Source organism: Bubalus bubalis, chromosome 20, assembly GCF_019923935.1.
Source record: "Bubalus bubalis isolate 160015118507 breed Murrah chromosome 20, NDDB_SH_1, whole genome shotgun sequence".
NCBI lineage: Eukaryota > Metazoa > Chordata > Mammalia > Artiodactyla > Bovidae > Bubalus > Bubalus bubalis.
Window position 1 is genome coordinate 5,305,922 of NC_059176.1, and position 16,971 is coordinate 5,322,892.

The 16,971-nt window shown below is 49.6% G+C and overlaps 2 protein-coding genes across 4 annotated transcripts in view; one reads left to right on the forward strand and one right to left on the reverse strand.

The window, feature by feature from the left end:
• Positions 1-3,162, reverse strand: part of WDR25 (WD repeat domain 25) — a 117,446-nt gene extending 114,284 nt beyond the window's left edge. The window contains exon 1 of one of the 2 annotated variants that reach the window (XM_044933016.2): positions 3,043-3,162. The gene's annotated coding sequence lies outside the window, so the exon portion shown is untranslated. Of the gene's footprint in view, positions 1-3,033 lie in introns of both variants that reach the window. The other variant, XM_044933017.2, reaches the window with a different exon arrangement.
• WARS1 (tryptophanyl-tRNA synthetase 1) overlaps positions 3,146-16,971 on the forward strand; it is a 28,792-nt gene continuing 14,966 nt past the window's right edge. The window contains exons 1-4 of one of the 2 annotated variants that reach the window (XM_006079100.4): positions 3,146-3,284; positions 9,427-9,604; positions 15,135-15,348; positions 16,481-16,589. In XM_006079100.4, coding sequence (XP_006079162.1) covers positions 9,491-9,604; positions 15,135-15,348; positions 16,481-16,589 — 437 coding nt within the window. In that variant the 5' untranslated portion in view covers positions 3,146-3,284; positions 9,427-9,490. Of the gene's footprint in view, positions 3,285-3,804; positions 4,375-9,426; positions 9,605-15,134; positions 15,349-16,480; positions 16,590-16,971 lie in introns of those variants that run through there. The other variant, XM_006079099.4, reaches the window with a different exon arrangement.

Sequence of the window (16,971 nt, forward strand, 5' to 3'; positions counted from 1 at the left end):
ATCTACTTCCCCTTTCTTAAAAACTCTTCTTGTAATTCTGAACCATCACACACGATCAATTGAAGCCAAGGAATTTCTACAAAGAAGCACCTCCTGGAATTCAATGCTGGGCAGTTAACACCAAGCAGAGTCAAGAGGAAAACAAGGGTGCTGTGCACGTCCAGCACAGCAGAGGGCGCGGTGGAGCAGCGTCCAAAGCTCCGGCAGCAGGCAACTTCCGAGAAAGCCCGAGTGTCCTACCTTAACATACCATCCTGAGCTCCTCTTCCCACATGTGGGGACAGGTGAGACCGGAAGATTCCCTGGGGGGCCTCGGTTACACCATTCCAGACAGCCTATCTATCACTCACGTTCTCCCCTGGACGGTGGGTTTCATGTCCCCTGGAATCAACCATTCCCACCTTTCCCGTAACGGGTACAGTTTGCCTAAAGGGCTCCACTGCCAAACAAGTTACATCATCATCCAAAAACTGTTCTGTGGTCTGCCTCCTCCAATAATCCAACTTCATCTGCAGCCCAATCCAGGCAGGTAACACCTACACACAGAGCCACTGTCTAAATAAAACTTCAAACCTGAGCCAGCCCATCTCAAATGGAGCTAATATAATACAACGGACTCAACATTCAGAAAACGAAGATCATGGCATCCGGTCCCATCACTTCATGGGAAATAGATGAGGAAACAGGGGAAACAGTGTCAGACTTTATTTTTGGGGGCTCCAAAATCACTGCAGATGGTGACCACAGCCATGAAATTAAAAGACACTTACTCCTTGGAAGAAAAGTTATCACCAACCTAGGTAGCATATTGAAAAGCAGAGACATTACTTTGCCAACAAAGGTTCGTCTAGTCAAGGCTATGGTTTTTCCAATGGTCGTGTATGGATGTGAGAGTTGGACTGTGAAGAAAGCTGAGTGCCGAAGAATTGATGCTTTTGAACTGTGGTGTTGGAGAAGACTCTTGAGAGTCCCTTGGACTGCAAGGAGATCCAACCAGTCCATTCTGAAGGAGATCAGCCCTGGGATTTCTTTGGAAGGAATGATGCTAAAGCTGAAACTCCAGTACTTTGGCCACGTCATGCGAAGAGCTGACTCATTGGAAAAGACTCTGATGCTGGGAGGGGTTGGGGGCAGGAGGAGAAGGGGACGACAGAGGATGAGATGGCTGGATGGCATCACTGACTCGATGGACGTGAGTCTGAATGAACTCCGGGAGTTGGTGATGGACAGGGAGGCCTGGCGTGCTGCGATTCATGGGGTCGCAAAGAGTCGGACAAGACTGAGCGACTGAACTGAACTGAATTATAAACTAATGGGACAGTTGTACTGCGAAAGCTTTGGCATTACCTTAATGACTCAGTCCGGTCCTACAACCTAATCAGACATCTCATCTGTCTCAATTCCTATGCACAGCTCAACTCACCACAGTATCCCATGCCATCCCGCCAAAGGAAACCCAGCAGGTTCCCACTGCAAAGGCACCCTTTCTCAGCCTTTAGGATGGACTCCTACCCACCCAGCTGTCCAGTCAACGGAGAGGCAGGTGGCCAGAACTAAAGATGAGGTCTGTGGGAACAGATGAGAGAGTAGAGGCCATGAGGCCCACCTCCTATGAGGCCCACCTCCTATGAGGCCCACTTCCTACGAGGCGAGGCAGCAAGGACTGAATGAATGCAGGCACATGGATGTTGCTGCTGCGTCACTTTAGTCATGTCCGACTCTGTGCAACCCCATAGATGGCAGCCCACCAGGCTCCTCTGTCCCTGGGATTCTCCAGGCAAGAACACTAGAGTGGGTTGCCATTTCCTTCTCCATTGCATGAAAGTGAAAGTGAAAGTGAAGTCGCTCAGTCGTGTCAGACTCCTAGCAACCCCAGGGACTGCAGCCTACCAGGCTTCTCCATCCATGGGGTTTTCTAGGCAAAAGTACTGGAGTGGGGTGCCATTGCCTTCTCCGCACATGGATGTTAGGGCTTCCTATCTGCTTACATTTCATTCCGTCCTTCAACAAATACCAACAGCACAGGCGCTACTAGCCAAGCCCCAGCTCACCATGCCCAGATGCCAGTGCAGACAGATAGACCAGAACCAAGTGAAACAGAGCATGTCCGGAGGTGAGAAATCCTAAGGAGAAAGGCAGGATAGAAAAGAAAAGGAGGAGTGATGGTTGGCTTGGGATTGCAGTTTCACTGCAATTAGGAGGCCAGGGCAGGCCTCAGGCATAAAACGATCATCTTAAGGCAAGAAAGCAGAGGTGATAAACACGGAAGATGGAACCAACAAAACTGATCAAAATGGGGTGGGAGAGAAGAAGGCAAGGATGAGTCAAGTAAAAGAGGCAAAAACGGAGAACAAAATAAACTCTAGAGAAAACTGTTTGCTGGCTTTTTTGTGTCTAAGGCAAAGAAGGGGGAAAGGAAGTTTTTTTGTTTTGGTTTGGTTTTTTTATGTTAATGAAGGAGCCATTAAACCAAGAAGAACAGCCAGAAGAAAAGGTCAGGTCTTTGGAAAAATAAGGCTACAAAAGGGGGGGAGAGTGCCATGGACAGTCATCAACATGTCAGTTCCATCAAAACATAGGGCTTTCTGTGTTTTGTTCACTGTTTAAATCACCAGCATCTAGAAATATTTGTGAAATACAACCCGGTGGGAGGGGGGACACAGAGAACATAAAAGGAATAGGATGTTGTCATTCAACAAATATTTCCTGATTACCTACTCTGTGCCGAGTCTTATGTTAGGTCTTATGGACTGAGATGAAACACAAAACTCAGATCCTGCACCGGAGGCTAAGACTGATGAAGGCCACTAACAAGATACGACCAGGGATGGGTTTTGAAGAATGAATAGGAGTTGGCCGGGCTATCCAGAGCGAGAGGTGAGGATCGTCAGGAGGGAGCAGTGAGGACCGTCCAGGGCACTGCGCGCTCGGAAGGAACCGGAGACACAGGGAGACAGATACACGCGAAGGGGCGGGCAGCGCTCGGGCCACCGTCAGATCGCAGTCCCCTCCCGCCCCCGGCCCGCCGCTCACCACACGCACCGGAAGCTCTCGGTCCTCTGGAGGGTCGTCCGGCCTGCGCCCTGAAACCCAGTAGCGTTCCGCCGGTGCTGGAACCGCCAGCCAATCAGCGGCGGCCTCCGTTCGGCACCCCGCTCCCCCGCGCGAACGGCCAATAAGGGCGCAGCCTAGCCGGAAGTTGTTCCAGCCGGAAGGCGTTTCCACGGACGCCTAGGAGGCCACCCGTGGCTGAGCCGGTAACGCTGACGGGCCCGGCTGGGCCGGTAAGTGAGGGGAGGAAAGAAGCGGGGGGAGGCCGGGGGGGAGGCCGGGGCGGAGCCCAATGATCTGGCCCTCCAGGAGCCGCTTGCACGCCAAGCCCTGATGTATTTTCAGAGCCCGGCTCTCTGCTCTCCGGCTTCTGGCCCCTCGCCTCCTTTTCCCTCAACGCCGCCGACCCTGCCCTGTCATGCACTCGCGCCAGCACCGGACCTTCATCATCTCCCTCCTGTTTCGTTTCCCTAAAGGATGAGGCCCCCACTTTTAACAAGTGTCGGCCGTGTGACAGGGGCTTTGCCTCCGGTATCGCACCTAGTCGCCTCCTTGGTGAAGTTGTGTGTTTAGTCACTTCAGTCGTGTCCGACACTTTGCGACCCCCACGGACTGTAGCCCACCAGGCTCCTTTGTCCATGGGATTCTCCAGGCAAGGATACTGAAGTGGGTTGCCCTGCCCTCCTCCAACGGTGAAGTTAGGAGGCTGCTTTTTTGCCCATTTCACAAGTGAAGAAACGGAGGGTGAAGCAGAGAGGTGATGTGATTTGCCCGAGGTCTTGTAACAAGGAAACGCCCAAACTGGGATTGAAAACCCAGGTCTCATCCCAGAACTCAACGGTCTTTCCAATGCACTGCGTCGCCTCTGTGAGCAGCGGCGGCAGCGAGGAATTTGCCATCTGCTTTTCCGCCCCGCCTTCCCCTGCTGCCACTGCATAACAGACACAGTTCTTCACACTGATGCCAAGAACGGGGAACAGAAACAGGGCGAGGAGGTTATGGGAAGGCCAGACTGGGCTGTAGGGTGGCTGATGCAATGACCAGGTAACACCTTGGTTCTCAAGAGAGTTCCCCCGCCCTCCAAGAGGTTGATCATGGGGTTAAAGTATTTCTGAGAAACTGGGTCGTTTATAAGAAACTCCTACATGCAAGTGTTAGAGGGTGGGGCCAAAAGGAAGCCAAAAAGGGAGAGAGAAAAGAGTCTTTTTTGAAAAGGAAACTGAAAGAAAGAGGGCAAGACTATTTAAGAGCTGGAGCTGCACTGGGCAGTCTCAGCTCCCGGGCGTGACCAGTGGCCATCTCTGCAGTGACTCCTGCCACCGGGTACGTATTGCCATCTTTTGCTAGGCTTAGAGTTTATTGAGTATTGTTGCCAGCTTTTTCTCAGAGTGTTGGAAACCCTGGCTTTGGGGATGGGGAGTAGTCTTAGGACCACAGAGTTGTGCGTTTCATTTCATCTATTGACCCAAAGCCCTGGTGACTCACAACTTCTGTAAGGAATAGAGATCCTGGATGAGCCACTGCCTATTTGGAGTCATAGTTTGACTTTCAGCACTTTGATGTTGGCTGTCCTGTTTCTCACTGATGAGGTCTCTTTAAGTAGTCCATATCCATCAAAAGTATCTCGCCCTGAACTCCTAAGTAGCTTATGCCTTGCTTAATGTAGATTAATGTCCTCTTTGCCTTTTAAGATAATGTCCATCTTATCATTTAGAGGGGAAAGTAAGCTTTCCTCTTAGTATTTAAAAGACAGGGGAGTTCCACCTGTTCCAAGGTTTGAAGCGTTAAAGGACTCATTGCTGGAAAGAAATCATTTTCTTGTCCTCTGGAAACCTGACAGTCCAAGGCCATTGTCATCCACACTCAGGTGCCAGGGTGTGGTGGGTGATACCCCACCTTGGTAATATTCCAGGCACCCAGAAGCCCCCTGCTCTTCTCAGCTGCTCCAGGGCTGGCTGTCGTGCACGATGCCACCCTCCCCACAAACTGCAGAATCAGTGTATTCCCATCTAATCTGTGAAATGACTTCAGAGTGGCCCAAGGGATTGTCATGTTGTAGTTCTGTAATTCCTCTTTCCATTCCTCATCCCAAAACTGTCCCCGGTTTCTTCAGGGCCTCTTGTGCTCCTCAGGAACAGTGGAACCTTTCAAAATGAGCTCAAGGTTCAACTTCCTTAAAAAGAGAGAGCAAGAGTTTGTTTATACAATGCTTTTCGTTTTCCCCTAAACTGTCCTACTCTGCTGTGGAGTAGGCAGTTCTTCTCTGCTCACTCCCAGCCCTTTTTCTGCTGCTGCTGCTACGTCGCTTCAGTCGTGTCCAACTCTGTGCGACCCCATAGACGGCAGCCCACCAGGCTCCCCCGTCCCTGGGATTCTCCAGGCAAGAACACTGGAGTGGGTTGCCATTTTCTTCTGCAATGCATGAAAGTGAAAAGTGAAAGTGAAGTCGCTCAGTCGTGTCCGACCCTCAGCGACCCGATAGACTGCAGCCTTCCAGGCTCGTCCATCCATGGGATTTTCCAGGCAAGAGGACTGGAGTGGGGTGCCATTGCCTTCTCCGAGCCCTTTTTCTAGAGGAGGTCATAGATTACCTCACAAATGATAGCGTCATTCCTTTGCTTTGAAAAGTGAAAGTGAAGTCGCTCAGTCGTGTCCGACTCTTTGCAACCCCACGGACTGTAGCATATCAGGCTCCTCCATCCATGGTATTTTCCAGGCAAGAGTGCTGGAGTGGGGTGCCATTTCCTTCTCCAGGGGATCTTCCCGACCCAGGAATCGAACCCGGATCTCCCGCATTGCAGGCAGACGCTCCTTTGCTTTAGATTGTAGTATATGTGAAATAGATAAGGCACTTTCCCTTAACAAAGACTTAGAGCCCTGTTTGCAGTTTACATGGTAAACACTGAGGACAATGGTCCTTAGCCTTTGGGCGTCTTGGGCCCCTTTGAGAAAGTAGCAAAACCTGGTTATTCTACTTGGAACCACATGTCTGTGTGTAGGCAGACTGTTCACTTTGTTTCAGAGGTTCTGAACTCTGGGTTAAAACCCTCTAAAGTTAAGTTAAATTCTAAAAGTTATTTAACAAAGAAATGAAGGAGAAAGTTGACTAGATGGGAAGGGAAACCGAGAATATATGCCCATAAGTGGGCTAAATGGATGGATGCCTGAAATGAGGGCAATGGTAGTTCCATTCTCTTTGTCTCCGATCACTCCTGAAGTTCTGTACTCATTCAGGAAGTTGCATCATATACACATGAGATTTATAGTGTGGCTGATTCCATGCAGTGAGTGTATGCCTCGAGATCCTGACAGCAGGGAGAATGCACCTGCTGTTTCCTCAGTCTGCTTTCTCACTTAAATGGGATTCTGATATTTAAGGTACACGTGTTTCCCTACAACAGGGATCCTAAATTCAGGCTCAGTTCATCTAGCTGATCCTCTGCAGTTGTCTGCTCCATGGCAGGGGGAGATTGGCCGTCCGGGGCTCACTGAGTCATTCTACCTGGCACTTTCGCTAGGACTTTAGTAGGGTAATTTTAATCTATACTTGATTTTGGTCCTGCTCGCTTGTGTCCTTTCATGCAGAACACCACATATTTGGAAGGACAGGGGGAAACCAAAGGGAATTCTAAAAAGAATGACCAGGATAGTGGGCAGGTGTTCACAATGATTGAGCAAACCAGACGTAGGGTAAAACTAAGGCTGTGTGCACTGGCAGGACATTTTAAGAGGCCTTCTGAAGCCCAGATTGGGGGAATCTACCTTAAACTGGAATAAGTGCTTGCAGAGATATTATAAGAGGATATAAACCAGAGGGGGAAATTGAACTAGTTGATTTATGAGATTTAGTCAGTAACCTGTACTCATAAATCGTCAGTCTGTTTTATAAGCTACTCTGTGCCAGGTACTTGAAGCACGTGAAAGACTAAAACCCAGGGCTTGCGTTCTCTGTGGGTGGGTTTTCATAAATCACTACATGCAGCGTGAGTGCTCTCACAGCCTCACTAACGAGTCCCAGGGATCGCCAAGGACAGAGCAGCCAACTTGGCCCTGCAGGCTCAGGGGCCAGGAAAGCTGCAAAGAGGAGCCAAGGTTTGAATTAGTGAGACAGCGGGCAGAGGAGGGCGGGAAACACGCCAGGCAGGGGGAGCAGTAGAATTTGAGGGAGCACGACACGGTCGAGGGGCCTTTGGCATCAGATCCTGGCTCAGCTGCTCTGGCGTGGAGCCTCAGAGGGTGGTTCTCACTTGCCTGAGCCATCTGCCTCCGGTCGCTAATGCAGAGCAGATTCTGTGCCACCCAGGTTTGCAGCTTGGGAGAATTGGGGATCCCGTGTAAAGCATCTGGACATGATGTTTGATCATTTGTGCCTTGAAGTCACTTTGATTGCTCTTTGATATGGGCCTGAGAGTTTCTCCTCTCCAGCGCTTGTCCACATTCTTTCTCTTTCTTACAGGCCTCCCTTTCCGGGAATTGAGGCAATTCTCAGAAAGGAAAGGAAAGAAACTGGCTGCTCTCCCACCCTGGTTTCAATATTATGGTTTCATTGACTTTAAAGATTGGTTTAAATATTACATATTTTTAAACAGATACTTAACAAATGCAAAGAGTCGAACATGACTGAGCAACTGAACTGAACTGAACAAATGGATAAGTAAAATAAATTATCCCCTCAAATTCGTGTGTTTTGTTCATAGAGCTCCTAGAAAGAAATTTCTAGTGAGTTAAGAAACAAAATCATCCTTCATTAAACCTCTGCTCTGCGGCTGATGCTGTGCTAGGCTGTTTACTTACCCGCGTTATCCCACTTAATCCGTGACTGCAAGTCAGTGTCATTATTGTGCTCCCATTTCACAGCTGAGAGACTGAGGCTCATGACAGGTAAATACATAGGGTAATGTTACAGAGTGTGGGCTCTAGGGTCAAACTGCCTGAGTTTGTGTCCCATCTCGACTGCCTACTTAACTGTGTGGTCTTGAGCAAGTATTTTAGCCTCAGTTTACTGGTCTGCACGACAGAGACAACAAATCTGTCCCATAGGATTGCTGTAGGCATCAGTGAATTGATTATCAGTGTTATGTAAGGTGCTTGCAAGGGCTTCCCTGGTGGCTCAGCTGCTAAAGAATCTGCCTGCAATGCAGGAGACCTGGGTTCAATCCCTGGGTTGGGAAGATCCCCTGGAGAAGGGAAAGGCTACCCACTGCAATATTAAGGCTACCCACTGCAGTATTCTGGCTTGGAAAATTCCATGGACTGTATAGTCCATGGTGTCACAAAGAGTTGGACACAACTGAGTGACTTTCAACTTCACTTCTCACTAGAAGAACACCAGACACAGGACTTCAGTTCTGGAAGTTAGCTGCTCTGGCATAGCCTTGTTGTCACTGGCATCCTCCTTGTTCAAGGCGTATCAGCAGGTTTCAGATGGGGCTGGGGCTCAGCCGATCTCTGGAGTCCTGACATGTAACACTTGCAGTGGGCTTGTTCCTTGCTTTACAGTCTGTAAAATGCCACCATGTCACTTTTTCCTCCTTTTTCTCATAACAGCCCTTGAGGTAAGTGGGTTCTGCTTTATAGATGAGGAAGCTGACACTCAGAAAAGGGAAGTAACCGACCCCAGAGGGGCTGATCCTGGCCAGCCTCAGCCCCAAGGCGACCTCAGGTAGCCTGACCTTGGCCCACCTTTTCCAGGGTTAGCAATAAATAATGACTAATAGGAGGCCCAAGGACATCTTCTTCAAAGGTTTGCAGTTAATTAAGGCAGCCTGTGGAGTGAACAGGCTGTACGTGGTTCTTGCCTCACTTGCAAACCAGAGGAGATAAGGCCCTGCCTCCTCCTCAGGCTCCCCTTCTCCTGAGAACAGGACAGCTGGCCAGCAAAGGAAGCTGTTTGTTCAGTAACATGTGGGTTATGACTGCAAAGGCCTAGGAATTCATCCCCTAGAGCAATTAAGATAAAGAGTAATGGCAGTTTACCAAGTGTTTCTAGCCATGGTGGACCTAGGTTTGCTAAAGCACTCTGGTATCTGCTCCCTGAGCAAACACGAGTCCTTCCCGTGTCCTGGACGCTGGTTGAGGCACACGGACACATCAGCACATGCTCACTTGCCCTTGGTTGGGAGGGGTCTTTGTTTGCCCTCCCTAAGCCTATAAATCAGCAGTTCTTTTGAACCCCACCATTAACATTTGTTCTTCCTCTTTTCTCCTGTTTCCTGGCTCCATATTTCTGTTTATATTTTTATTAATGTTATATCATCTATGCCCTTTATCACAACTCATCTCCAGCCTTTTTGGAAAGAAGAACCAGGTAACAGTAAAGGGAAAACAGCTGCCGTGGTTTGTTCATCTCTTTCTGTCCCTCTTCTCTGCCCACAGTCTTGTCTGGACCACTGAGCAAATCTGCCAGCACCCCAACCAGCTGTGAACATCTTCCCAGAAGATGGCAGACATGTCCAATGACGAGCAGGGCTGTGGGTCCCCCCTGGAGCTGTTCCACAGCATCGCTGCTCAGGGGGAGCTCGTGAGGGACCTCAAAGCCAGAAACGCAGCCAAGGTAGGTCATTTTGCCAGTCCTCCACACGTGTCCCAGCCAGTCTGTAGGACAGTCGCCTGTTTCTGTCCCCTCATCACCTGAGGTCTTTTGGCTCTCATGCTAAATGTATTTTCTCCTTACTCGGCATCGATGCCTGTGGTCTGAAGGGAAGCCGCTGGGAAGCAAAGCCGCTGTCCACCCTTCCTCTCCACATGTCCTGCTCACGGAAGCAACCACTTTCAATTCTGTTAGCCGATTCTTTTGATATGCAATGCCCACATCTCTTAGAATCACACATCATTTTGCTCCTTATGGATGTTCAGGTTTGGGGCTTCCACTGTGGAAGACAAATTAGCCGTCTCGTAGCACTGCCCACCCACCAGTCCCCATGTAAACGACGGCTAACCCCCCTGAGAAGAGCACGCGTGCTGCTCCTCTCCTAACCAACTTTTGTTTTTTCCAGGGTTGTTTTAATTGCTCCTTGCTTGGTTTGTCTTTGTTTTGGCCATGCCTTGCTCCCCGTGGGATCTCAGTTCCTCCACCAGGGACTGAACCCAGACCATGGCAGTGAAAACCCAGAATCCTAACCATTAGGCCATCTGGGACCTCCCCTGCTTAGCTTTCTGTGTATTGACGCTCATGGACCTCCAGGTGCTCCCCCCGTTGGGTCAACCCCCTCTTGAGCCACAGCAGGCTGCCCATCAGGTCCATCCTCCCGAGCACTCTCTCCCAGGATGCCCTGCCCACTTCTTTCCCGGTGGTGACCCGCCTCCCACACAGCCCATCTCAGGACCCACCCTCCCTGTCCATGCAAGCCTTCCACGCACTCTCTTTGGGCTCCCTGTTCCTGACCCCGTGTCTCACTCCTCCTTAGTTTATTTTGGCAGAGCAAATCCTCCAGAGGTTTCTGCAAAAATCAGTGCTAAGGAAGTGTTTTTTGAGCTTTTTCCTGGTCTGCAAGCATTTTACTTCATATTTGGCTGAGAGCTAGGCTCGGTAGAGAATTCTCAGGAGGACGTGACTTCCCTCAGAACTCTGAAGCGTTGCTGCATCCTCCCAGCACCCAGGGCTGCTATGGAGAAGCCGGTGCCACTCCTTTGCCCCCTCTCCTGGGTGTTCAGGGCCTCTCCAGCTCTGAAACACCCTGTGTTGGGTGCTCAGGACTCCTTTCAAACTAGAAATACATGCCCTTTAATTCTCAGAAATGTATCATATTTCTTTGATTCATTCTGGGTTGTTTTTTTATTTTTCTGTTTGTGTATTTTCTTTTTAGTTCAAAGACTGTGTCCTCTGAATTTCTTAGTTTTTTATTTATTTTCCTTTTATTTTTATTTTTTTCTTCTTTTAGGTATGTTTCCTCAACTTCTAACCCTGCTGTTGTTTTTCACTCATTCTGCCACTTTCGATTTCCAAGAGCTCATTTGTTCTCCACATGTTCTTTCCTCGAGGCTCTCTGTTCTTATTTCACAGGCACACTAGCCTTCTGCCTCTGAGCCCGTGGTGACAGCTTCCCCGTGTTCTCTCCGCAGCTATGCACCGATGTCCTCCAGCTTGGCTTGTGTTCCTTCCGCCTTTCGTAGTGGACGCCACGGGCAGGTGTTTGGTGACAGCTGTGTGCTCACGCTTTGGAGGGCGCACTCAGAGCTGGGGGAGCCTAGGCTGTGGCCTTCCCTTCTCTGGACGGCGCCCACAGCACTCCTTTGCCTCAGGAGGTCTCCAGTGCCGGGTCTTTAGAGCTGCTCTTTGAGGCCAGTAGAGTCCCCAGAGAGGGCTCCTCCGGTTCGCTCTCCAGAGGGTCCCGGTGTGGCCGCCCACGGTGCGAGCTGAGTGGGGCTGAGGAGCTGACCGCGTGGTCCTTCGCTGAAGCCCCTGTTCGCAGTGTGCTGCCCCCCGCCTGTCCCCCTCACTGTGCACAGCATTTCCGCGTGGACACTTGGCTCTCCTTGTCGAGACACTAAACCTCTGGATGGGGCAGGGGGCGTGTACCGGCTATGGGTGGGGGCTAGCATGGAGATCTCAGTAGCTGCTTGTTAGACTTCCAGCTAGTGCTCCTGATCTTAGAGCCCACTCTTACCCTCACTTGTGTTAGTATCTAGGGCCACCAGTGCCCGAGCCTCTCGGGGATCCCAAGCAATACGAGTCCAGCCGCCGCCCCGACTCCTGCATGGTCTCAGCCTGTGTTGCTCTTCTGTGCTCGCGCAGGGCGCTCACACCTCTGCTCTCCAGCTGCTGAGGCTTGTCGCTGCCAGCCTCTTTCTGTTTCCTTTGTCTTTGTGGGTTATGCCTTTTTTAAAGATCTCTCTGTAGTTGCTGCTTTGGGTTTCAGAAGCATAACTCAGTCAGTCTACATCTATAACCAGCCCTTCCTTTCACTCTGGGTCACCCAGCTTCCTCAGCTCCACAGCTTCCTCATCCATCACTTCAACCCCTGTTGTCGTCTTTTCAAAATTCTCTTTCTAGGTTCTCACCAGATGGGGTCAACCGTCTCACACTCGTTTCAGTAGTTTACTTTGACTCTTGGGACCCTAAGTAATACATTACTTTTTAAAAGAAATAGTGATGTCCAAAAAGGGAGTTGATTATTCACAGAAAGAGGTTTACACAGCAGATAGGGCTCAATAGATAAGGCTGAATTATTTTGTTTTTTTAATCTATAAACCTACAATAAATAAAGAACTCGTGTTGATCATTTACGCTATAAACCCATCTTAGGAACCTAACAGTGATATTTTTGCCATTTAACATTAAATTTGAATGACATTAATGAATACTTTGAGTTAGTAGTTCTTAGTGACCCCGGAGAAGGCAATGGCACCCCACTCCAGTACTCTTGCCTGGAAAATCCCGTGGACGGAGGAGCCTGGTAGGCTGCAGTCCATGGGGTCACTAAGAGTTGGACACGACTGAGCGACTTCCCTTTCACTTTTCACTTTCATGCATTGGAGAAGGAAATGGCAACCCACTCCAGTGTTCTTGCCTGGAGAATCCCAGGGACAGGGGAGCCTGGTGGGCTGCCGTCTACGGGGTCGCCCAGAGTCGGACACGACTGAAGCGACTCAGCAGCAGCAGCAGTGACCCCAGTCACATTCTGCATTTTAGCAAACAAACAATACTTGATGCACTTTAGAGTTAAGTCTTCCAAGCATAGTCTTTGACTAATGCTAAGTCAGATGGCATTCAACAAAAGACAGCAGAGGTTACACAATGAAACCATGAGAGGAGTCAAGTGAAGTAAACTTGTACCAGTGTATCATACTAGAAGCACCTGATGTTTTAGAAATTCACTTTAGGCGAAATAGATGAGCTGCTCGGGCACGGCTGGTCCAGTGAGGGTGCCTTGGGCTCTTCCTCCGCATCTCTGTGCCATCGAGGTCATGGTCCTCAGTGTTCTTTCTGCTCCATGTACCGAGAGAAGAACTCCCATGGCTTTCAGAAGTAGCAGCTCAGTAGAGGTTCTCCTGGAGGACAGGTTGGAATCTGGGGGCTCTGACGGGAAGACAGTTTGAGCAGGATTCGAGAGATGACACTGGATTATGGGGCTGAAGATAGGGAACAGAGCCTTTTTTGTTTTCCTTTCAGTTTAAATAAACTTTTAAAATTGGAGTACACCATTCGTTCAGAGAAATATGGAGATCACAGACAGGCAGCTCACTGAGTTTTCACAAGATGACCAAACCTGTGTAACCAGCATTCCAATGGAGACACAGCCCAGAAACCATCTCAGGCCCCTCTGCTTCTCGCCTCTTCCCTCCTGAGAGAGGTCTCTCCCTCCCTCTCCTTCCACGGAGAATTCCTGTGCAGGAACTGTATATAATCACCCATTGTGTATATAGAGTCTTCCGTGTCTGGCTTTTTTCAGAACATCAACTTTTAAAATCTGTTTCAATGTCCAGGTCCGTGTTAGATTGAGAACAGGAGAACAGACAAGGGAGCCTGCTTGTCTCTTCAGTCCCATTCCAGATGACAGACGGTCCTTGAGTTGGGACTCTGGTTAGATGTTTGACTCTCAAAGAGCCACCTGGCTGGAAGCTGGGTTACCCAGAGAGAGTGTGAACTGTCACGCCAGTGGCGACTAAAGGGCGGTGGCAGCAGGGCGCTCAGAGCAGGGCACTGCTTCCTCAGATAATAGCTCACAGAGCAATAGATCGTGCTCTCAGAGCCTGTGTTCTGCTGCAAGCGCTCAGCCTAGGCAGCGCTGAATGAGGGGAGGAGAACACGCCTGCCTGCCTAAGGTGGGCCAGCACCCAGCCTCTTGCATGAGCTATATCCATGGGGCCACTGATTGCACACTCTGCCTCATTTAAATGACAAATTCCAGATGGGTTCAGCTTGAAACACAAACCTGCATCTGAAATCACCCCACAGTAACAGCCCTCTGTGGCCCAGGCGTGCCCGATGGAAGGGCTCTCTGAATGCAGTCTGGGACTGCGAGCGTTGTTCCTCCACTGGGAAGCCCAGCTTATAGCACGTATGTCTAAAGTCTAAATGGAAGTGTTTGTATTTCCCTTGGCAAGCAAATTGGACTGTGTGTATTCTTTGTTTGCGATCAAATCCAGCAAGGCCAATTATGGGAGTGGAGCTTTAGGGCATAGCGTGACTAATCTGCTTAATTAGGTTTGCTCTTTTAAATGCCAGGCTTCCAGGGATGGCTAGTGTGGGCTCCTGCAAGAGGAAATCTTTAATAGGTTTCCAGCGGACCCACAGATACACTTTATGTTTGTTTGTTTGTTTATCTTATTCTCATTTTAAAACACTAAATATGCAAACACTTTGGACAGCTGGATAAGACTCCAAATGCTGTGGTATAACTGTTTCCCAGTGAATCCCCCCTTGTTTTCTGAAAGTCTGCATTTTTTCCTTGCCCTTATCTGTTAAGTTCCAATGTAGAACTCACTATAATTGATTAATGGAGCATGTCACATATATTCACTGGCATCAGTGAAGTTTAATATTTAGCCATTAACTCTGTCATAAATTGTGCAAATTGTGTCGCTACACATAGCCTGTAGTGTTTGTGGTAGGAACCCACGACACTTGACCCCCAGATAAAAATAAAATACATTCAGGCCCATGACTTGCTGTGTGTGCATGGGCAAGCTCCTTCACATCTCTGAGTCTCAGACTCTTCAACCAGAAAAGGCCAGTGATAACACTGCCGTCCTTGTAGGATTATTGTAAGAGTAAGTGGGAGAGCATTTAGCACACCGCCTGCCACCCAGTAGCAGTAACGTTCAGGAAATGCTACTGCTGCTGCTAAGTCGCGTCAGTCGTGTCCGACTCTGGGCGACCCCATAGACGGCAGCCCAGCAGGCTCCCCTGTCCCTGGGATTCTCCAGGCAAGAACACTGGAGCGGGTTGCCATTTCCTTCTCCAATCCATGAAAGTGAAAAGTGAAAGGGAAGTCGCTCAGTCGTGTCAGACTCTAGTGACCCCATGGACTGCAGCCCACCAGGCTCCTCCGTCCCTGGGATTCTCCAGGTGAGAGCACTGGAGTGGCTGCCGCTAGTGGTTGTTAATCCTTTCCGCCTTCACCCTTAATTCCTGTGTACAGGATGAAATTGATTCTGCAGTGAAGATGTTGTTATCCCTAAAAACGAGCTACAAAGCTGCCACAGGGGAGGATTACAAGGTGGACTGTCCTCCAAGGGACCCGGCGCCCGAGAGTGGTGAGGGCCTGGATGCCACTGAGGCAGACGAGGACTTTGTGGACCCCTGGACAGTGCAGACAAGCAGTGCCAAAGGCATTGACTACGACAAGCTCATTGGTACGTTTATGAGAAAAACCTCAACTTTTAGAAGTGATGTTATTGATGTTTTCTAATTTGAATTAATCATAAATCCAGTCAAACTTCAATGTCAAGGGAAAAAAGATCCTTAAATCTTTTGGTGGTCCATTATATTCCCAGAGGTTTGTTTTTAATTAACGTAACAATATAAAATATGTTTTGAAATAATAATCTATAGTAGACAGCTTAACGGGCTTCCCTGGTGGCTCAGATGGTAAAGGACCCACCTCCCAATGCAGGAGACCCGGGTTCGATCCCTGGATGGGAAAGATCCTCTGGAGAAGGGAATGGCAACCCACTCCAGTACTCTTGCCTGGAGAATCCCATGGACAGAGGAGCCTGGTGGACCACAGTCCACGGGGTCGCAAAGAGCCGGACACGACTGAGCGACCGAGCACAGCACAAACAGCTCGGTGTTAGCTTTTTCCTTTTCTTGAGCAGTTCAGAATTCGGGAAAGGCCCATTGCAGCGAGTATTTTCACAGTGGTTTAAATTGTCTTTCACTGAGTGGGTACAGTTCAGGCATGGATTGTGTAAGAAGTAAGCCTTCTCACAGATGGCATGTCCTCGATGCCCAGCTCTGCCCTGGAGGGCTTCCTGCTCAGGAGCATCCTTTCCCTGAGGTCATTGGTGGCTGTCGAAGAAGAAACAGAGCTAAAGCTCTCTCATCTGAGTCTAAGCCGTTTTCCATGATGTATGCCCAGACCATCAGGGAGAGAAAACTCACTGGAAGACAAACATTAATTTGGTTATAGGCTCTAAAATGATGGTTGTGAGCATATATAAATTATACTGCAGTAAGTAATAAGCAGCTGTGTGTAGGAGGCGAGGCGGGGGGCTGGGCAGGTTATCTGGAGTTCCTCACTAGGCTGCATTCTGGATCTGTCCCATCAGAATCCAGTCCCAGACCAGAGAGTCTTTAGCCCTGCGTTTATTTTCTGGTCTGCTGGTGGTGACGTCTGCTCTGGACTGATGGAAGGGACTAGAGCCAGTAGCCCAAAGAGGCCTGGTTCTGCTGAGACGGCGTGTGATCGTGAGTCTTTCCGTCTGGTCTCTGCAGCGTCCCCAAGCCTCCCACCACCTAAGTTCAGCATCTCTTCTTTTCTTCCAGTTCGATTTGGAAGCAGTAAAATTGACAAGGAGCTGGTAAACCGAATAGAGAGAGCCACGGGCCAGAGACCACACCGCTTCCTGCGCAGGGGAATCTTCTTCTCACACAGGTCAGGCGCTTTTCGCTGCAGGACCTCCCCCATCCTCTTGTCTTAGAGAAGGAAGCGATCAGGACATGGGCCCTCCAGCCGCTGGCCCTCGGGGGACCTGGCTGCCAGTTGACGGAAGGCCGGTCCCGCCTCCTGTCCTGCCAGTGACTGCCTGTGGGGTCACACCTGTCCCTTCCCCTCTGGCCCTTAGTTTATTCATCTGTAAATCTTGCCCGTCTCGCAAGGTGGAGGTCAAGTACACACCAGAGGAGATTCATGCCAGATTATGTGCTAAAAACCATAGCATGTCACAAAACAAAAGAGATTAATGTGTCTAGGCTCAGCATTTCCCATGAGATAAGCAGGAGGCTTCCTGAAGTTACATACGTCTTCCTCCTATTGT